Consider the following 18,117-nt stretch of genomic DNA (forward strand, 5'->3'; position numbering starts at 1 on the left):
CCTCCTGCCACGTAAATATTTTCCAAAAGGGTGAAGTATGAAGTTACTCCTAGGTCCTGGAGCAAGGTGCTGTGGGATGAGGTGGGTAGAGTGGCAGATGCTCTAGGAGATATAAAATAGCAACAGGACAGTTTAACGCCGTCTTGATTACCTGCCAACAACATTTTCCCCCCACATATTTGAATATGAGGTATATTTTCTGATTATTAATCATATCAACATTTCTCTGTCTGGTGACGTCTCTGGGAGCTTGTGATTGTTAGTTCTGAGTAAGTTTTCCATACCAAAAGAACACTGCTTCCTAAAGGCGATTTCGCGCACACACACAAATCTGTATTTTGATCCCTCCCCTCCCCAGTCTGCAACCACAATACAGAGGGATTCGGAGAAGTTCAGGCAGGCTGTAAACCTGGTTGCGAGTTCCAACCCAAGCACCTCTTCCGAAGTGTGCCTTTCCTTCTACAGCTGTGGGATTTTGATCTACAACCAATTTCTTCCTGCTTCCCCCTAGGGAGCTTTCAGAAATGTGCAAAATTATGCAATGTTGTCTGGTAATTGCTCACACTAAAAGGAAGACTATCTTTGGCAAAAAATACCATCTGTGAAAACCACAGTTAAATATCTACAAACTCATCCAGGGGAGTAACTGCCTCCACCCCCAACCCCCAAGAAAAGCAGGGAGGGGACTTATATGTGTTCAGTGTCTACGATGAACCCAGCAACTTCCCTTCAGGCATTATTTAACCCTTCAGTAGGGTAGGGCTTGTCTTCGCTTTATAGAGGACAGCAAGTCTGACAGATTGTCAGCAATATTTGATGTGATTTATCCAAGGACAAACATCTCAGAAACAGAGCTATATAGATTTGAACTCCAAACCCCTTGCATATGAAATACTTTTCTTCTTCCCTCCCTTCCTCCCTTCTTTCCTTCCTTCCTTCCTTCCTCCCTCCCTCTCTCCCTCCCTCCCTTTCTTTCTGGCCGTCCGTTTGTCTTTTTCATTTGGGGGGAGGCCCAGAGGATTTTGCATTCACCAACCGTACTTAAGAAATGAGAAGAAGGGCTTCCCTGGTGGCGCAGTGGTTGAGAGTCCGCCTGCCGATGCAGGGGACACGGGTTCGTGCCCTGGTCCGGGAGGATCCCGCGTGCCGCGGGGCGGCTGGGCCTGTGGGCCATGGCCGCTGAGCCTGCGCGTCCAGAGCCTGTGCTCCACAGTGGGAGAGGCCGCAGCAGTAAGAGGCCCACGTACCGCAAAAAAATAAAAATTAAAAAGAAATGAGAAGAAGCCTTTCTTCTCCATGAGACAAGACCTCGTGAATGGAGCTGACATGGCTCAGGGGGCCCAGAGATATCAGAGAAACCAGGCTGTGTGACAGGGGAGGGGTCAAGACTTGAGGGTCGCTGGGAGGGGACAGGGGCCGTACTCTGTACCCCCATGCTACCCAACTCCCCATGTGGAAAAACACAGCACAGGTCCCAGCTCTTACTCAAAGCACAAGCGATGAGGCCCTGGAAGCACGCTGTCCAATTCAGGTAGGCATTAAAATTAAATAGAAATTTTAAAGTGAATTCCTTGGTGTACCATCCACGCATTAGGTGCTCACTAGCCACATGTGGCTGTGGCTACCATACAGAACAGTGCAGACAGAGACCATCTCCATCAGCAGCAGTGCTCAGCCAGGAAGGAAAGAGCTCAGCAGGGATTTTCGCAGTCCCCTCTCTTCCCTGCATCGGGCAGAGTGTTGCCTCCTAAGAAAAGTAAAGGCTGAGGTCAGCTGTGCGGTGGCCAGCTACTTACCCTGGCTAAACCTTAGACTCATCTATTAAATGGTATAATACCTGGCACAGAATGAGCATATGATGAGTTGCTCCTGTCCTCCTGCTTCTGTTATGGTCCAAAGATAAAGTCCTTACAAAGAGATAACCCTTATAAAGATGATGCCAAAAGACACTGAACACTTGATTTGTTAAGTAGGGTTGCTCATTAGATTGAACGAGATCCAGTCCCTCCATGCTGAACTCCACCTGCAGGTCTATTACCCACTAATAGGATTAAAATCCACTCTCTGCTCCTTCCAGCTGCAAGGCCTCAGGTAAGGACAACCCCCCTCACTCTTTTCCTCATCTTTAACAGAGAAACAGTATCAGCTCCCTCACCTAGGTGACTAAACCAAGCCAGACACTGCACCAGGCACCTAACATGCTCAGCCCCTTAGGATGACGCCACTAGGTGATGGCACCAAGAGCCACATATCACAGATAAAGACACTGAGGCCCGGAGACACTAAGTGATTCACCCCGAGGCCACTCAGGTGGAAGCAACCAAGTAGGACCTGGAGCTGCTGCTCTCACAGAACAGCTGGGGTTCAGGGTTCAGAACCTTCTTTTAGGGGGAGTCCAGGCCTGGCCCGAAGGAGGGAGGAGGCATGTGCACTCCTGGGGGCGCTGGGCCTGAGGGATTCATCACACCAGAGAGGGGGGCTAGGCAAGTGCTGCAAAACCTGTAGCTACCCACCTCCCCCGCTTCCTGAGTCCTGTCTCCAGCCCCTAGAATCTCGACTCCCTAAAACTGAGTGACACACACAGGACAGGCTCAATGCCTGAGTGCTGACCATGCCACTATGGCTCCAAGGGAACTGACGCACCACAGGAGGACTCCAAAGAGCTGAGGTCTGGAGAGGGCCAAGCAGTCATCACAGGAGGGGGGCATCCTCCAGGGAACCAGCCATCCCAACCCCAATACTAGTAAGCCAAGCAGCTGCCCTGCCCAGTCCCCACCAAACTTGAACTCTTTCTTACCCCAAACCCAGCTTGGTCCTCCCAGGTTAGGCACTGCTTGCGCTTACCCACAGCTTGAAATCAGAGATGGATCCACAATAAACTGGTCATTGGCCCTAACAGAATGAACTGTGCATCAGCAAAAGAATGGGGTGGGGTGGACACAGGCATGTCAGACAAGTTAAACGTGGGCAAGATCAGACCAGGATGCCAGAACAGTCAGAAGACAGTGCTCCTGCGACAGCTGGTACTGGGCTTGTTGGGAAAAGCATGCTGGACCTGGAGCCCAGAGAGGCAGGTAGGAAGGGAAGGAAGGAGGGAGAATAGAGGGAGGGCAGGCCACCCAGGTGGGGGTGTAACAGTGGGTCAGGAGCTGATGAGCAGCTGAGTGCGGCTGCAGCAGGGGAGGAGAGAGGATGCCTGAGCCAGAGGTTATAGGGCATAATGTGCTCAGCTGATTCTCCTGGTTGCAAGTGACAGAAAAGCCAGTTCAAATGGGCTTCATCAAGAAAAGAAGCCACTGACTCACCTAGGGCCAGCTGGGCCTAGGCAACTTATTCCTCCCCATCCCTCTGGGCCAGTCTCACTCCTGAGCAGGCTGTCCCTAGGCAGCAGACCCTAGCAGCAACCTGCTCACATCCTTCCCCATTCAAGTCTCCTCCAACTATCCCAGCAGAGCACTAAAACTTTCAGATGGCCACAGGTCCATCCCTGAACCAATCACTGGCCAGGAAGATGCAGCCCCATGATTGGCTAGACCCCAATCACTAAGCATCCCATGGGCATGGACCAGAGGGAGGAAGGAGGAAGTAGGGGATGGGAGCTGGGTGAGCTGCCCACCACCAAGTTTGTTTGCTACCATGCACACATCAACATCCAAGATGCTTCAGGCCAGGGACCACATCCTACTCTCAACAGCTTTGCTAAGCAGTTTATGTACATCCTCCTGAGAAAATTAAGGCTACAAACCTAACCTCTTCCAAAGCTACATGGTGAACAGCAGTCAAGATTCCAACTCAGTTCTGCTCAACTCTAAAGCCCAAGTTTTCCACCCAGAGAAAGACTGTCTTCTTCACTATGTCACCTACAGAGCTCACATGTTACCCAGTCAGTCACACGGCCCCAACAGAGGGGGTGAAACATCCCAGTCTGTTTTTGGACACTCACTCTGGGGCCGGCACAGAGGCAAGACCAGGACACAGGAGGCTGGCTGGGAAGCAGCTACATCTCCCTAGTGATCCTGCTTGTAGGAATGGGGCAACCAAGGGAGGTGGCCAGCTAAGCAGTGGATTGTGGCACCACCAACCAAAAGCACAGCATGCCGAGGGCAGCAGGCAGCTGGACTGCAAGGGGCCATGCACTGCTGGAAGCCATGGTGAGAATACCTGGGGAAAGTCTTAAAGGCCAGACAGGGGTCCCCAAAGCAAAGCCAAAATACTCAAGGGGAAGGAGGCACCGTGGGCATGAGGTTTGAAGAGAGCGGAAAGGCCAATGCAGTAAGGTACAGGGAGCCAGGGGACAATGGGAACCGCTCAGTGTTAGGCCTCAGGCTTGCTTCGTTCCCAAGGAGATGCATTCAGCACTGACCCTGAGGCAGGCCACTGAGCACAGCATGATGACCCAGGGAGACAGCCTGGAATGACAAGCATAAGGGCATCCTCATGCCCAAGGTTGCTGGCTCATCTTACAAAGCAGATGACGCCACTTCCTATTTCCCCAACTCAAGGGAGCCCACCACCAACAGTACAGAAAACCATGCCCACTGTACTGACACAGGAGCATCATCCCCAGGGCAACACGCAGATTCCTGCTCCCCTAACTCTGAGTGGGGCTGATAAGCAGGTTCACCAGAAACCCTGACAGTCCCCACCTACCCGCCCCAGACCTCACTGTTTTTGTCCTGCCACATGGGAGGGCTACAGCAGTCTAGGGACACCTACTGCTTCTGTCTGCACAACAGACCCTGCTTCTTCTGCAAGCTCCTCCCTGACTTCTTGAGGGTACTGCCATTTTCTTACAAAGCCCCCTTCACCCCACCCCCAAGCCAAGCTGGAGTGATTCTCTAGGAGTTTTCAAACTGGAAGCAAGGCAGTGAATCCATTTTTGATTACGTCCTAGCTTTCAAGAGTTCAAATCCCAGAGCTGCTACATTTCCCGCCATGTGGAAGAAGTCTGTCCACAAGACACACAGACACACACAATGCTGAGGACAAAAAAAAAGAACAGTTTCCCTCTCAGTTCTCCCACTCCAATTTCAATCCCAAGCAGTACTTTGACTCAGTGGTGAAAGGAGAAAGGTTACAAGCCAATGCAGGATGAGCTCACAACACCTGGGAGGGTGATACTTTTGCCCTTTGGTGAGAAGTGAGGCTCCTGCACTCAGTGGAAGCTTTGGCCTGTTGACCAACCTTCAAAGGGAGAACTTTAAATGCTTAAGAATAAGAAGCTCCTTTAAAATAGAAGTGAAAGTGAAATAACCATTCACAAACCTCCTCGCCCCCAGACACGCCTAAAATGTAACATGTGGCCCACATCTGCCACTGCCAGGCTGCCAGCATCCAGCAAAGCGGGAGCAGACATCACCAATTTCGGGTGCTTGCGTACAGCCCCTCAGATTGGAAGGGAAAAATGGAGGGACACGAAAGATCACCTGACCCAATGCATTTCAGTTAACCTAAGGGAAAGAAATGCAGGTACCAGTTTCTGGTAAGCGGGGGGTGGGGGGGAGGACAACAATGACGACGACGGGATGGGGGGTACAGACAAGAGGAAATGGGCAAGACAATCAGCTCAGACCAGACCTCCGAGTAATCAGCCATACCTCTGAGCCCGAGAGAACAGAAGTCTGGAGAACTCGGCTCCTGCCTGGGTCACAGGCACGGTCTCCTTCTACCCAGGCTCATCCAGGCAGTTACTGCAGCATCAGGAAAGGTGATGGGGACAGGAGAATCAGCAGTGCTATGGTGAGGCTCTCCTGGACTCCTAAAGGGCTCCTTAGCCCAGGATAGGGTCAGAAGCTGCAACCTAGCACCTGCACTAAGACAAGGTACCCAAGTGAGACTACAGGCAAATCAGTCTGCAGTTCAACCAGGAGTGGGTACTTAGAACCCTGGCTGTGATCTGACGCCATCCAAACAATCCCGTTGCTTACGCCAGACCTCATATTTCAGTTACATCCATTCTGTCATCTGGACCCAAGTCTCCCAGGCCTAGCATGACACCCACCTATTTGAAGGTGCCCACCTATTTGAAGGTACTATCATATCAAAGAGGTGACCAAACCAGCACTCACTCAGGGATCACCACCAGCCCACTCCCCATCTCATTCTCCCATTAACAGGACCTAATGTTTCTTGGGGGCACCCCCTCTACTCTGGGTCAGTCTGGGTGGAACTAACACCATGCCAAGATTCAGGGGTGAACCAACGAACACAGCCTGCTATTTCAATCAAAGTCCAGAGAAGGCACCAGGAAATGTCTGCTGGGCCTTCTGGGTAAGAGGTGACTTCTCTTTCTGCCCCTGGATAATGAATGGTCAGTGAGGGTGAATCCCAAAGCTGCAGGGGCTGGGGAGAAGACACCCACTATGCAAAGGCAACACAACAAAAAGCAAAACAGAGAGAGGGAATAAAGCCAGGTCGTCACCTGAGAAGAGACCCATTTCTGGGCCTTTAAGTAACACAAGCCAATGAGCCCCTCTGCGTTTAAGCTCCTGTCATGAGTGCAGTGCCACCCTCCCTCTGGAGAAAAGGGGTTAAAAGAATTAATAAAGGTGCTCTGCCTGCAACTATCTAACTGAACACTTGAAGGAAACAATGTGAAACAATGAGCAGAAAGGGTAAACTCTTCCTAGTTTATATACCTACACGTCAGTGTCACTCACCCCCCACCCTCGCAGCTCTAAAAAGCTAGCTTGCCAACTATTTGCCTGGCACAGATGCAAGGTGCACCAAGGGGTAAAAAAAAGATGCGAAGTGTTCACTGGAAGTGGCTTTCAGGAGAACTGGCTTCAAGAAGGAGGACACAGGTAGCTATCTTGGGGATCACCCAGGGGAAAGCGGACGTGGCCACCACCCCATGATCCAACCCAAGCTAGGCCAGGGACCTGATGGAAAGAGGGGTCAAGAGAGCTAAGGTGGAATAGGGGAGGCGGGAATATCCAAGTAAGGCATCAAGGGGACAAGGAGAACCAGCCCCCAGGTGTGTGCAAGCAGAGCTGCAGCCAGCTTGGGGGGCCAGGCGCCATGCGGAGCCAAATCTGACCGGACTGTGGGTAAGGGAAGGAGCTGAAGGTACAAGCAGGACAGCAGGGCCACCGGCACCTGGAGGAGGGCTGCCAGGCCAGCAATGGCCTCTCGGTGTGAGCCACAGTCATGTGCAGCTGAGTTCTCCGTCAGTAACTCACCTGACTGCTGACGTTTGCACCACAGAACCCCCATCACAGAGCCAAGGCCAGCCACCTACAAAATCACTTTGTGCACACAGTGGACGAGTGACTAGAGTCTCCACAGCAGCCATGAGGCTGACCCACCACAGGGTGTGGCCTGGAGAAAGCATCACCCATTTTTTGGCCCTTGACGAATGAAACTCGGGAGAGGGGGGTGTCCAGGAAGGGTTTGATTTGTCACATGACCAAAAAAGGACACAGGATCCCAAGGTAGCATTTGAACAGTGTCTCCAGGGATCACAGACAGCCAGGGAATCTAAGATCAAGAGCCACCTTCTCTGTCAGGGGTGAAAAATGCCAGCCAAGAAACAAAAAGGAAAAAACACTTCACACCTTATCCTCAGCCAGTTCAAGAGAAAGCAGAAAGTATTTCAGGTACAACTTTCCTCTGGGACAAGCATAAAAACGTTGTACAGATGAATCCAGCATAAGGATCCAAATCCAGGCAGGAGAGTGGAATGTCTGCCTTGTATCCACTGCCCTCTCTCGAGTGACATGGGAGGCAGCAGCAGGTGGCTAAGGACTGGGTGGGTAGGTTCCAACCCTAGTGTCATCCCTTCTAGCTGTGTGTCCACTGAGCCTCAGTTTCTGCACTGGTACCTGCCTCCCAGGGTTGCTGTACAGATTAAAGGTGAAAAGTGCTGGCACCTCATACCTGCTCAGTAAGCGCTGACAGCCAATTCTGAAGACCAGCCCTTTTCACGGAAGATCAACAAGCATCTGAGCACCCACTTGCTGAAGAAGTTCTGGATACCTGGGGATACCTGCTGAAGAAGTTCTGGATACTCATGCTCTGCCAGCAAGGAGCTTGCAATCCCATAGAAAACGTGTTCAACAAGACCTATACTCAGCAAGAACGTAGGATTTTTAAGTTATGTACAGTGCCAGAAGGAGACTGTCTTTGATTAAAGCAGGAAAGGTTTCTGGAAAAGGGAGAGCAGTAGGGACAACAGGAGGCCCCAACCAGAGGTAGAACGAAGGGTTCGATCCTAGGTGTCACACACATACAAGTAAAGTCGGCTTCCAGGTTTAAGTAGATGCTGTTCTGACAACAAGCTATAACTTCATTTCAAAACATTACTGGATTAGGAGTAGCTTCTGTCCTTGAGTTTTCTCCAAAAACAAAAACAAAAAAAACAGCTACTCAAAGTACATCTGCCATTATGTGGAAGTTCCTGAATGTTTCTGATCATAAAAATGGACCCTAACACCCAAAAAGGTTAGGACCCACTAGGCTAGAAGATTTTAAGGGGGGAAAGGTGGTAGGATATGGGAAGGAAATAGAAATGCAAAACTTAACGTTTAAAAACACTTCACATTTAAGGTTAACCTCAGAAGACGCACTGGAGTTCAACTTTCATGCTGGGCACTGCTTATGTAGGAGGTGGGACACTGTTGTTAAGCCCATCGGCTTCTGAGCCAACCAGCACTGGGTTTGGGCCCAGAGCTTTCCCATATCCACCTCTGTGACACTGGACAGATCACTTAACCTCTGCTCTCCCCTAAGATGAAGATGGAGCATCCACTTGCAAGAGTGGTTCAGAGAACCACCAAGGATGCAAAGCACTCTACACAATACCTGGCATATAGTAAGTGCTCAGTAAACAGCAGCTCTTCATTTTACAGCCTCCAATGGATGAATCCAGGAAACTCTGTTGCAGTCCCAGGAGCACTGGAAGGCTTTTAACCCCACCTGCCTGGAAGTGGCACATCACCTGACACGACTCTTCTTTTTAGCAGCCTCCATATACAATCACAGAACCTCCAGGAACTCACAGGTCAAGAATCTGAGGGCCCAGATAGAGGGCCCAGTCCTGTCTGCACGCCCACCTGGCATGGTGGCCCTGGACTCTTGAGCCAGCTCTGACGATAATCAAGAGCTCCCCTGAGTGCAACAGCACCTACCTCCCAGGAACTCCTGCCTTCCGAGTCCTAGGTTTGCCTCCGGAAGCCACACAGAGCCTACCTAACTCCAGTACTGGAAACGAGCCCCAGGCCCTTCACAGAGCCTGACACCTGCCCCCTTCCCATCCCATTGCTGAGAGGGCAAACTGTTCAAGGATTTGCTACCAACTCCTCCAAACTCTCCATTCCCCTCAGGTCAGAGACAAACCAAGAACTGACTTCCTTTTCCTTCTGAAAACTGAAATGATGGGAAAAAATGATGATTCTAGAAAGCCATTTCATGCTCTTAAGAATTCTGAACTATCTTCGAATAAGACACATGAACTGTTCCACTTGGATCTAAGAGCTGTAGCCCTGTAAGGCTGCCGCACCCCAGACTATCCATGTGCACGCTCTATGCCTGCTCCAGGTCCCTGGAGGGTTGCAGCTGGGCACCCCCAGGTCTGCACTCTCCATATCCAGCACCATAAATGCTTGCTAGAAATGTTTATTCAACTGCTGAGCCACCTTTTCCAGTTTTACCATATTTCTCCATAAACAGTGTGCATCACTTGGTGATTGAAATGTAAGTGTAGGGCTTCCCTGTAGGCGCAGTGGTTGAGAGCCCGCCTGATGATGCAGGGGACACGGGTTCGTGCCCTGGTCCGGGAAGATCCCACATGCCGCGGAGCAGCTAGGCCCGTGAGCCATGGCCGCTGAGCCTGCGCGTCCGGAGCCTGTGCTCCGCAACGGGAGAGGCCACAACAGTGAGAGGCCCGCGTACCACAAAAAAAAAAAAAAAAAAAGAAAGAAAGAAATGTAAGCGTACTGCCTCCCAAGACCTGGAATTCATTCAGAGAGTACTTTTAAACACAGCATGAGGAATATTGGTAGGCCCTCCTTATTCAGGAAATGCTCTCCAGTTCATGGAACCCGTGTGTCAATACTTGTTCAGCGCTACTCATGTGCCTGGAGAGTGAAAAGGAGCAGTTTGAGAAGGGGCTCTGAGTGGGCACTCACAAGGCTGGACTGAAAATGCGCTGCCTACGCAGCCGGCCACTGAGCCACAAACTCAGTCACCCAATCTGACAACCAGCTAGTGGGCCCCACAGGGACCAGGCGGACTCAGGCCAGAGCCACCACCAGGAATAAAAAGGAAAAGCACAACTTCTACTGAGAGACAGAGCCCCCAGCTTCCAGAAGGCGGTTTACAGTGGTGGTGGTGGGGGGGGGGGGGGCAGGAGACGCCCTGAGGCAGTCACCTAGAGGTTGGGCTGGGTTAAATCAGTTCTGGATGAACCAGAACTCCATCTGAGAAGACACTCACATGGACACCAAAACTGAGGCAAAGTAAATACAGCTCTCCTCCTTCACCTAGCTCCACGCTTGGCACCCCCGAGGGCATGTCCTGCCACACGAAGCTGCATCATGAGCCCGGGTGACCATGGTGCCTGTTTATATCTGTATCAGGACAAAAACCCCTTCCCCATAAGCTGATCTTGGACTGTCCTCCTAGGCCTCTGTGACCTCCAGCCAGGACAGCATACCCTGACAAGAGCCGCCTCTGAGGACCTCCATGAAGACCGAATGTAAAGTCTACCTTCTTCTGAGGGAGAGAGTGAATCACAACAAGGTCTTACACCTGCTTCACAACCAACACTGTTACCTACCTACTTCCCAAAGTCATAAAATGCCACACTGCTGTCCTCACACGTCCTGGCCACGACGTAAAGGAGCAAAGACAGGAAGGTTACTGAACGTGGGCAACCAGTGTGATCAGGAAGAGTCCACATGCTTAGATTTCATATCTTCTAATATACTAATGAGAATCAGAACTAATAGTCTTCCATTTTAGAACTTATAAGATTCCTCTTTTCTGCAGGATCAATGGCATTTTAAATTAACATCAAAAGTGCTGCAATCTTGAAGCAGAAAAGGAAGCTGGAACACAAGACTCATGAAAAGTTCCACATCAGCTGGCAGTTGCCACACCACAGTGTGGTCTGGCCCAGGATTCTGTGTCCCTGACAGAAACCTTAAGATGTTTCCGGGACAGGCTGTCTAATGTCATCAACCTGTAAGATCTATCACAGGTAAATCGAACCCAAGTTGTAATCTCATATAAACTTGTGTGGGAGAGAAGAGACTCCCACATCTTTTCTTACCAGCTCAAGGACGCTGCCTTCTTGGCCTCTTCTGAAGCTGCCTCTCCATGTTTGAGAGCAGTATGGTGGCGTTTAAAGTTGGAAGCACTATCGCTTAATGACTTTGGCTAAGTCCCTCCCTAACTTTAGGGCAGTCACCTCACATTAAGTCAGTAGGAAACAAAGGCATCTTGCCCTCTCCTGGCCATGGGAGACACTCACTAAACAGTTCTGTCATGATGTCTGCTTCTGCACCTGCAGAAAGGGGAGCCTGGCTACTCACCCCACCTCCCTTTATAGGCTGTTGGGAGGAAGCAGGAGACTCTGCTGCACAAAGTCAGGTAAAGCATACATCTCTGTGCAGAAGTGTGTTAGTGTTTGTTATTCAGAAAATTCACACAATGTACCTTGCATTAAAAGAAAAAACTTCTAGAACAACAATTCATGTTAGCCTCTGCTGCGCCTTCCAGAATCTGAACCTGGATCTGGAAGGAGCTTTTGGGGCAAATACACCAGTTCCCAATCCCACTTTGCAGATGAGGAACCGGCAGTCCAGTGAAGCTAAGTGGTATCTTAACCTTCAAATTCCTAGGTGGGAAAATTATCCTTCCCGTGTCTGTCTCTGCAGAGGCCCCTTGTTCACCTCCCCTTGGCACCTGAAGTCTGCAGAACAGTGAAGAAGAAAAGTAGTTCCTGAGGTTTCCTGCTGGACAGCCCAAGAAGGAGTCTAGGGTTCAGTCAGTTTAACCAGCACTTAGAAAGTACACCTAAGGCTTCTGCTCTAGACAGAGAAGACAAAGCCCGAACTCTGGAGAAACAATGAGTGTCTGATACAAACGGGAACCTAATCATTTGCTGATGAGATTATGCTTGGGTGGACTGACTCTGATTTCTGGGCAGGAGTAAGACAGTCCTCAACTTTGTCCATAACAAAACAAGATTAAGATGGAACAAAGGCACAGAGTGCACTTAAGAAAGATTTTCAACACTCTGGGCTGCCATACACAAGAAGAGTAAGGCTTCGACTGTTCTGAAAAACCGTTAGTTGCTTTTTGAAAAGGAATGTACAGAATTTACTTTATTACTGAGTTGAGAGAAATTATTAACTCAGAGCCTGATGCTATAGATATTCAAATACTCCAGAGGCTAGAATATAGAGCAAAGAAACAACTTTCCTCTTAAGAACTCCTTTGTCAGGGAGATGGTCAGAAAGTGTTACTTTGTTATTTCCCTAAGTTTTCAGATACCTGTGGATATTAGGTCAGCTGCCTGACATTGGGTTTTCAAGCAAAAGCTAAGTTTGTTAGCATACTTGCATGCCCATAAAGGTAAGCATTACATGACACAATTCTCTGTCGCTTCTCTCAGAAGAGGTTTAATTTTAGTGTTGGCTCTTCAACACTGTCCCCATTTTTATTTTCCAGGAGCACCTTAAATATGTGTCAACTAACTACACAGAAGTGGAGTTCCTACTTGGGCAAGGCAGAAGAGAAGAACAGCTGTGTGCTGGCACCGCCTGGTTGGAGCCACCTAGCTCTCACCTGAGCCCAGGTCAATCAAGAGAAACTGCAGAAATAAGGTCACACCATCTCTGCCAGCAACCTATCCCTCCACGGCTCTGAGTTTCTATATGGGGTTTGCTCCAAGCCACACGCCTGTCAAACGGCTTATAACAATACTCAGGGATGTCACTGACAACAGCAGCATTTAAAGGTGGCACTTTCTCCCCACTCATATTCAGAGACGATTTCCCAATTTCATCCACCACACTTATATTAGTAGGACTCTACACAACCTATCACAAGAGTCCACCCAAATAAGCCACGTGAAATGTGCATTCCATGACACGTAACACAACCGTGGGCTTGGCCTCTCTTCCTCCTGTACTCCTAGGAACCCTTTAGATTAGAGCCTTACACAACACTGGAACCCCTGAGGTCACTGCCCCACCTAATCTACAACATGGTGACTGCCCGTTAAAGCGCCTCCTGATCCCAAAGCTTTCCTAGGTGGCGTTAAGGATCAGTGCTAATATCTCAGCAACCTTTCAGACTCTCCGGAAGGCAAACAAGCACATGGAATTCAAGAAATTACACTCTGACTGATGCAAAAGTCACCAAGGCTATATATTTCAAGTCACTTGTTTTATCCTCTAATATTTCAGTCTTGGGAATTGCTGCAGCACCCGTTTCTGCAAAAATTCTGCAAGGTTTTTATATAGCTTGTGCCTACTCCACCCCCAAAGTCATAACAAAAATGTATACAATATTTCTTAAAGACAATTACCACCAAGTCTATCTTAATGGGGTCTGAAGACCAGGAATGACAGAATTACTTATGATACAGAAGTCAGAGTCTTACAAAAATAACTATTTCTGCCAGAATTGTACAATCCAACATGAATTATTCCCAAAATGCTAGGCTAAAGCCTACTGCTAAAAGTAATCAGCCAAACTCATGTAAACGAAAAGCAAAAGCCCCCATAGTGACAGAAACCTAAGTTACCTAGCCAAGCCCAAGATGGTTTATTTCTTCCATCCCCAGCACATTAAAAAGTGGTTTCAATGGCCACTTCTTGGTCTCCCAGGAAATGCAGGGGCTCACTTCATACCTGGATGCTACTACATCTTCCCATTGCTCCACTGCTCCTGCCACAGGGGGAAATGACCCCTATGGCCGTAAACCACTCATAAAAAATATGAGAACACGGTGAGTCTTTCCCTACACACACGGAGGGGGGCAGGGGAGATCCCTCCACAAACAGTAGCCTCCATGGAGGAGCACCTGAGAAAGCGACACCCTGGGGTTAACCCTGATGGCCTAGGTCACAAACCAACAGGCTAGGACCCCAGGTAGGGCGTAGACAGCCGACGGAGGGCTCTGGGTGGAATGGGAGAGCAAACAATCACCTTTAATTCACTACCGAAAAGCAGGGCTCTGGCTTGGTCTGAGACGTAATGAGTACTTAGGCCCAGAAAGGTAACAGAAAGAATCCCACTCTCCACAAGATCATCTTCCGTCGGCAGGGACCCCAAGAGAGACCCGCCAAAGGCATGTCCACTCTCAGAACCAAAAGGGACTCTCCAAGTGCCCTGGGCACCCGGTTAGGTGCAAAGCAGGCCAGGGGGGTTCCCTCCGAAGCCAGGAAGGTGCTTCCAGACGGGAGGAAAGAGAAAGAGGACTTCCCTGATCACCCAGAAGACCGAGACACCGCCGGCACCGGCTCCCCGAGTCATACGCCGGACACCAGTTGCTCCACAGCCTTCCCCCCTCCCCTCCCCCCCGCCGGGAGGGCTTCCCGGGGGTCGCGGGTCCCCCGGGAAGGGCGAGGCGGGGGAGCTCCGTCAGGAGCAGCAAGGGTCGTAGAGCTGGAGCGGGAGAGGAGAAAAAGCTCTGATCTCAGCTCCCATCTGCTCCCTCCGCCCAGGCCGCACGAAAGCCTCGGCCTCACGTACCGAGCGCCGCCGGGCTGCCCGACCAGCCCCCGGCCCGGGCCTGGGGGGCGAGAGGCCGGGATGGCAGCGGCCCTCGGGGTTAGGTGGGTGGCCGGGGGGTCCCCCGGAGCCCTGCGGGGGAGGGGCACTATGGAGGGGGAGGGTCCCGGGCCCACGCGGCCTCCACCTCAGCCCGTGCGGTGAACACTTACGTTGCTCTGGGGGTCGATGGCCTGCAGCAGCCGGTCCCTGATCTGCTGCGGAGACGGCGGAGCCGCTGTCATTGCCTGGGCGAGGCGGGGGGGAGCGGCCGGGCCAGCGGGCGGGCGGGCTGAGGCGGCGGACGGGGGTCACTCACTCGCCGGCCTCCGGGAGCGGAGCCTCATGTTCCCCCCGGCACCGGGGGAAGTGGGGGCGCGCGGGGTGGCGGAGAGGGGAGCCGGGGCCGGGGCTCAGGCCCGGGGCGCCGCCGCCACCAGAGGAGGAGGAGGAGCCGCCGGAGCCGTCGCCGCTGCTGCCGCCGCTTCGAGAACCAAACTCCAGTGAGCAGCCCCCGCGCGGAGCACTCTGGGTAACCCGCGCCGCACGCAGCGTCGGCACCACACTGAGGAGGTTGGGAGATGGGGCGGGCTGAGACGCCAAACTTGGGCGGGGCCACACGCTGGCCACGCCCCCTCGTTTCTTACGCATGCGCGCGCAGGCGCATTGTTCCCTCCCGGTCAAAGGTGACGTTGGGAGGCGGTTGGGCAGGGCAACGGCCACCACCTGTGGCCCCGCCCCCACCCAAGCTGGGCGGGGGCCGAGGTTTCCGACGGAAACGGTCGATACGCGCCGAGTCCTTGAACCCGGGCGCTCTGGGTGGCCGCCTGAGGGCAGCGGGGCGGAGAGGACAGCGGAAGGACCCCTCCTAGGGCAGAAAAGCTTTCCCCATTCTGACGGAGGTGACGGGAGTCGCGGGTGGGAGGAGCTGCCAAGTTTTCTGAGCCCGGGGGTCCTCCTCAGCCTATCTGCGTTCCTGGGGGTCAGTAAGCAGACGTCCACGTTGTAATTCCGTGCGCGGGTCAACTGAGGAGCCGAGGAACGCTGCCGCCCCCGCCCCTCCAGAGGTCGTGGATGCGAACCCGGCGTCGGCAGCGCCGAGGGCCAGGATCCCCAAAAGCATGAGACTGCAAAGCGCCTCACGGAGGAGCCGCTACCCCAAGCTGGGAAAGCCCCAAACCATGAGCTGACACCAACGTTGCAAACCTGTGTCCACGCCAGGGTTTCTCAACCTGGGCACCAGTAACATTTGGGGCCGGATCACTGTTGTTGCAGGGCCTGTCCTGTGCATTGCAGGATGTTCAGCAGCATCCCTGTTTTCTACCCACTAGATGCTAGTAGCACGCTTTCCCCGCTGGGGACGACCAAAAATGTCTCCTGTCACTGCCAGAGGTCCCCTGGTTGGCAGAACCGACCCCTGTTGAGAATCACTGGTTTAAAAGACCTTCCTACCCTGCTTTGCGTGGAGATGCTGGAAAATTGAAGCCCTCATTCTCTGAACCTCCTTTATAAAGGAGGAAACTGAGGCCCAAGGTCACCCAGAGTTATAGGTCAAACCCAGAATTGTTAAATGTCAAGTCTAAGGGCTTCCCCCCCCCCCCCGCCCCCTCACTGCCTTCTTTCATTGCTGTCTCTCTCTCTCTGGAAGCTCTGTTAAATATACGGTTATGCGAAGGGGTAGAAAGGCAGGCTGAGTGGATTATTAGCCGCAGCCTCGGAAGAAATAACTTTTTTCGTTGTTACAGGAAGGCCTAGATTTAAAACAGAGGCAGCTGATGAGAACCACATGTGCGCCTTGGATCTGTGCTACACCTGTTAGTCTTGCATTTGTCATGCTTCTGGGAAGCATTTTTATTTGCAAAAACGGCGGCTTCCGCACGTGGTTGTGGTTGCCTGCTTCTGCACGTGTGAAAAGTTTTACATCACACTTGTAGGAGGCAATAAATACCGGCAAAAGACTTCTCTTATTTACTCACTCTCCCTCCTAGAATGAGGTGCTTTGTGTACACGGTCCCGGTTGGAAACAAGCCCACTTGGAGATATTCTTTATCTCATTTCAGACAAGCAAAACAAACAAGCACTCCCCCAAGGATATTCCTGTCCTGCCTCCCTTTTTAATTTCTGACTCAGATATACAATATATTATTTTTTAAATCAAGGGTTACTTAGAAACAAGCAATTTGTTTCCCATGGGTCAGGTTACTTAAGAAAGATCTGGAAAGCACTCCATTTACCTATTCTTTTTAAACTAAGAAGGAACATTAAGATGACTGTGAGCTCCACAAGGGCACTGATTCCGTGTCCCCAGTAGATAGAGGAGTGCTTATTAAATATATGTGAAATAAGTGAATGAATGTCTCATCCAAACACATGGCAGCTGTATACACACACCCAGACGTACTTATGCAGTTCAGTTCCACAGATCTGGCACACAGTGGGGGCTCAATAAATATTTAATACATGAAGTACTTCATTAGATATAAATACACATGAGGATGCACATGGGCACACACAGATTCTGTATATAGTATATGTAGTATTATTCCACATTTAACATATATACAAAGGGTGCTTATAAAGATTAAATCAGATAGCCACTAAATGGGAGTCTTGAAAATGTTAGCAGTTCTCTTAGGTCCAGGGTAGATAATGCAGTTCACCTAGCAGACTTTTTGCTTTGAGGAAGAGATACTTGAAGTGGCAAAGTTGGGGCTCGAAGTAAATCCTCTTGCTATAATGGTTCTTCCCTGGCAATATGTCCCTAAAATTATTTACATAGCACCAGCCCCACTGTCCTGAGAGGACAAGATCTTTTGTGCTTGGAATGCCTCACCTCTTAGCAAGGTGGCCCCCAAAGAGGAAGGGAGAGGAAGTGGCTCTGACCCCTGACTTGCTCTTGCCACGGGAAGTGGCAGGGAAGGTAGTTTCAGGGGCCTGAGGGCCCAGCATCCTCAGCCAAGCTTGGCAGGTTGGGAGTGGACTCCTCCTCCTATCCGGACAAGCAACAGCATCACAATAGGAGGGCACGAGCAGGCCAGCTCCCACAACTGCAGCGGACCAGTGTTCAACAGTGACAGCAGGTGGTGGCGAGGAGCAACGGCAGGCATACCTGGGCAGACACACCTGAAGTGAAAAGCAGCTGTGCCCCTTTAGACACATAAACCCCTGGAGTTGGGCAACTTAAAGGAGGAGTTGTTACTGGACTTAATAAGGTATGTGAAGACTCCAATGATTAATAGGAAAATGTGTGCAAACCCACCACCCGACTTGGACCCATATGTTTGCTCTGAGTTTAACGGTCTGGTGGGAATTTCTAAAAAACACTCTCGCGTATTAATGCCTTCAGCCATATCAATGATCTCAGAAGCACCTAGAGATGGGTTTCAGAGTTCT

At 51.1% G+C, this 18,117-nt stretch overlaps 1 protein-coding gene across 1 annotated transcript in view; it reads right to left on the minus strand.

The window, feature by feature from the left end:
- Positions 1-15,229, minus strand: part of MED26 (mediator complex subunit 26) — a 39,328-nt gene extending 24,099 nt beyond the window's left edge. Inside the window, exon 1 of the mRNA XM_065874890.1 lies at positions 14,898-15,229. Coding sequence (XP_065730962.1) covers positions 14,898-14,969 — 72 coding nt within the window. The 5' untranslated portion in view covers positions 14,970-15,229. The remainder of the gene's footprint in view (positions 1-14,897) is intronic.
- Positions 15,230-18,117: the final 2,888 nt, after the last annotated feature.

Source organism: Phocoena phocoena, chromosome 3 (assembly GCF_963924675.1).
Source record: "Phocoena phocoena chromosome 3, mPhoPho1.1, whole genome shotgun sequence".
In the NCBI taxonomy this organism is placed as follows: domain Eukaryota; kingdom Metazoa; phylum Chordata; class Mammalia; order Artiodactyla; family Phocoenidae; genus Phocoena; species Phocoena phocoena.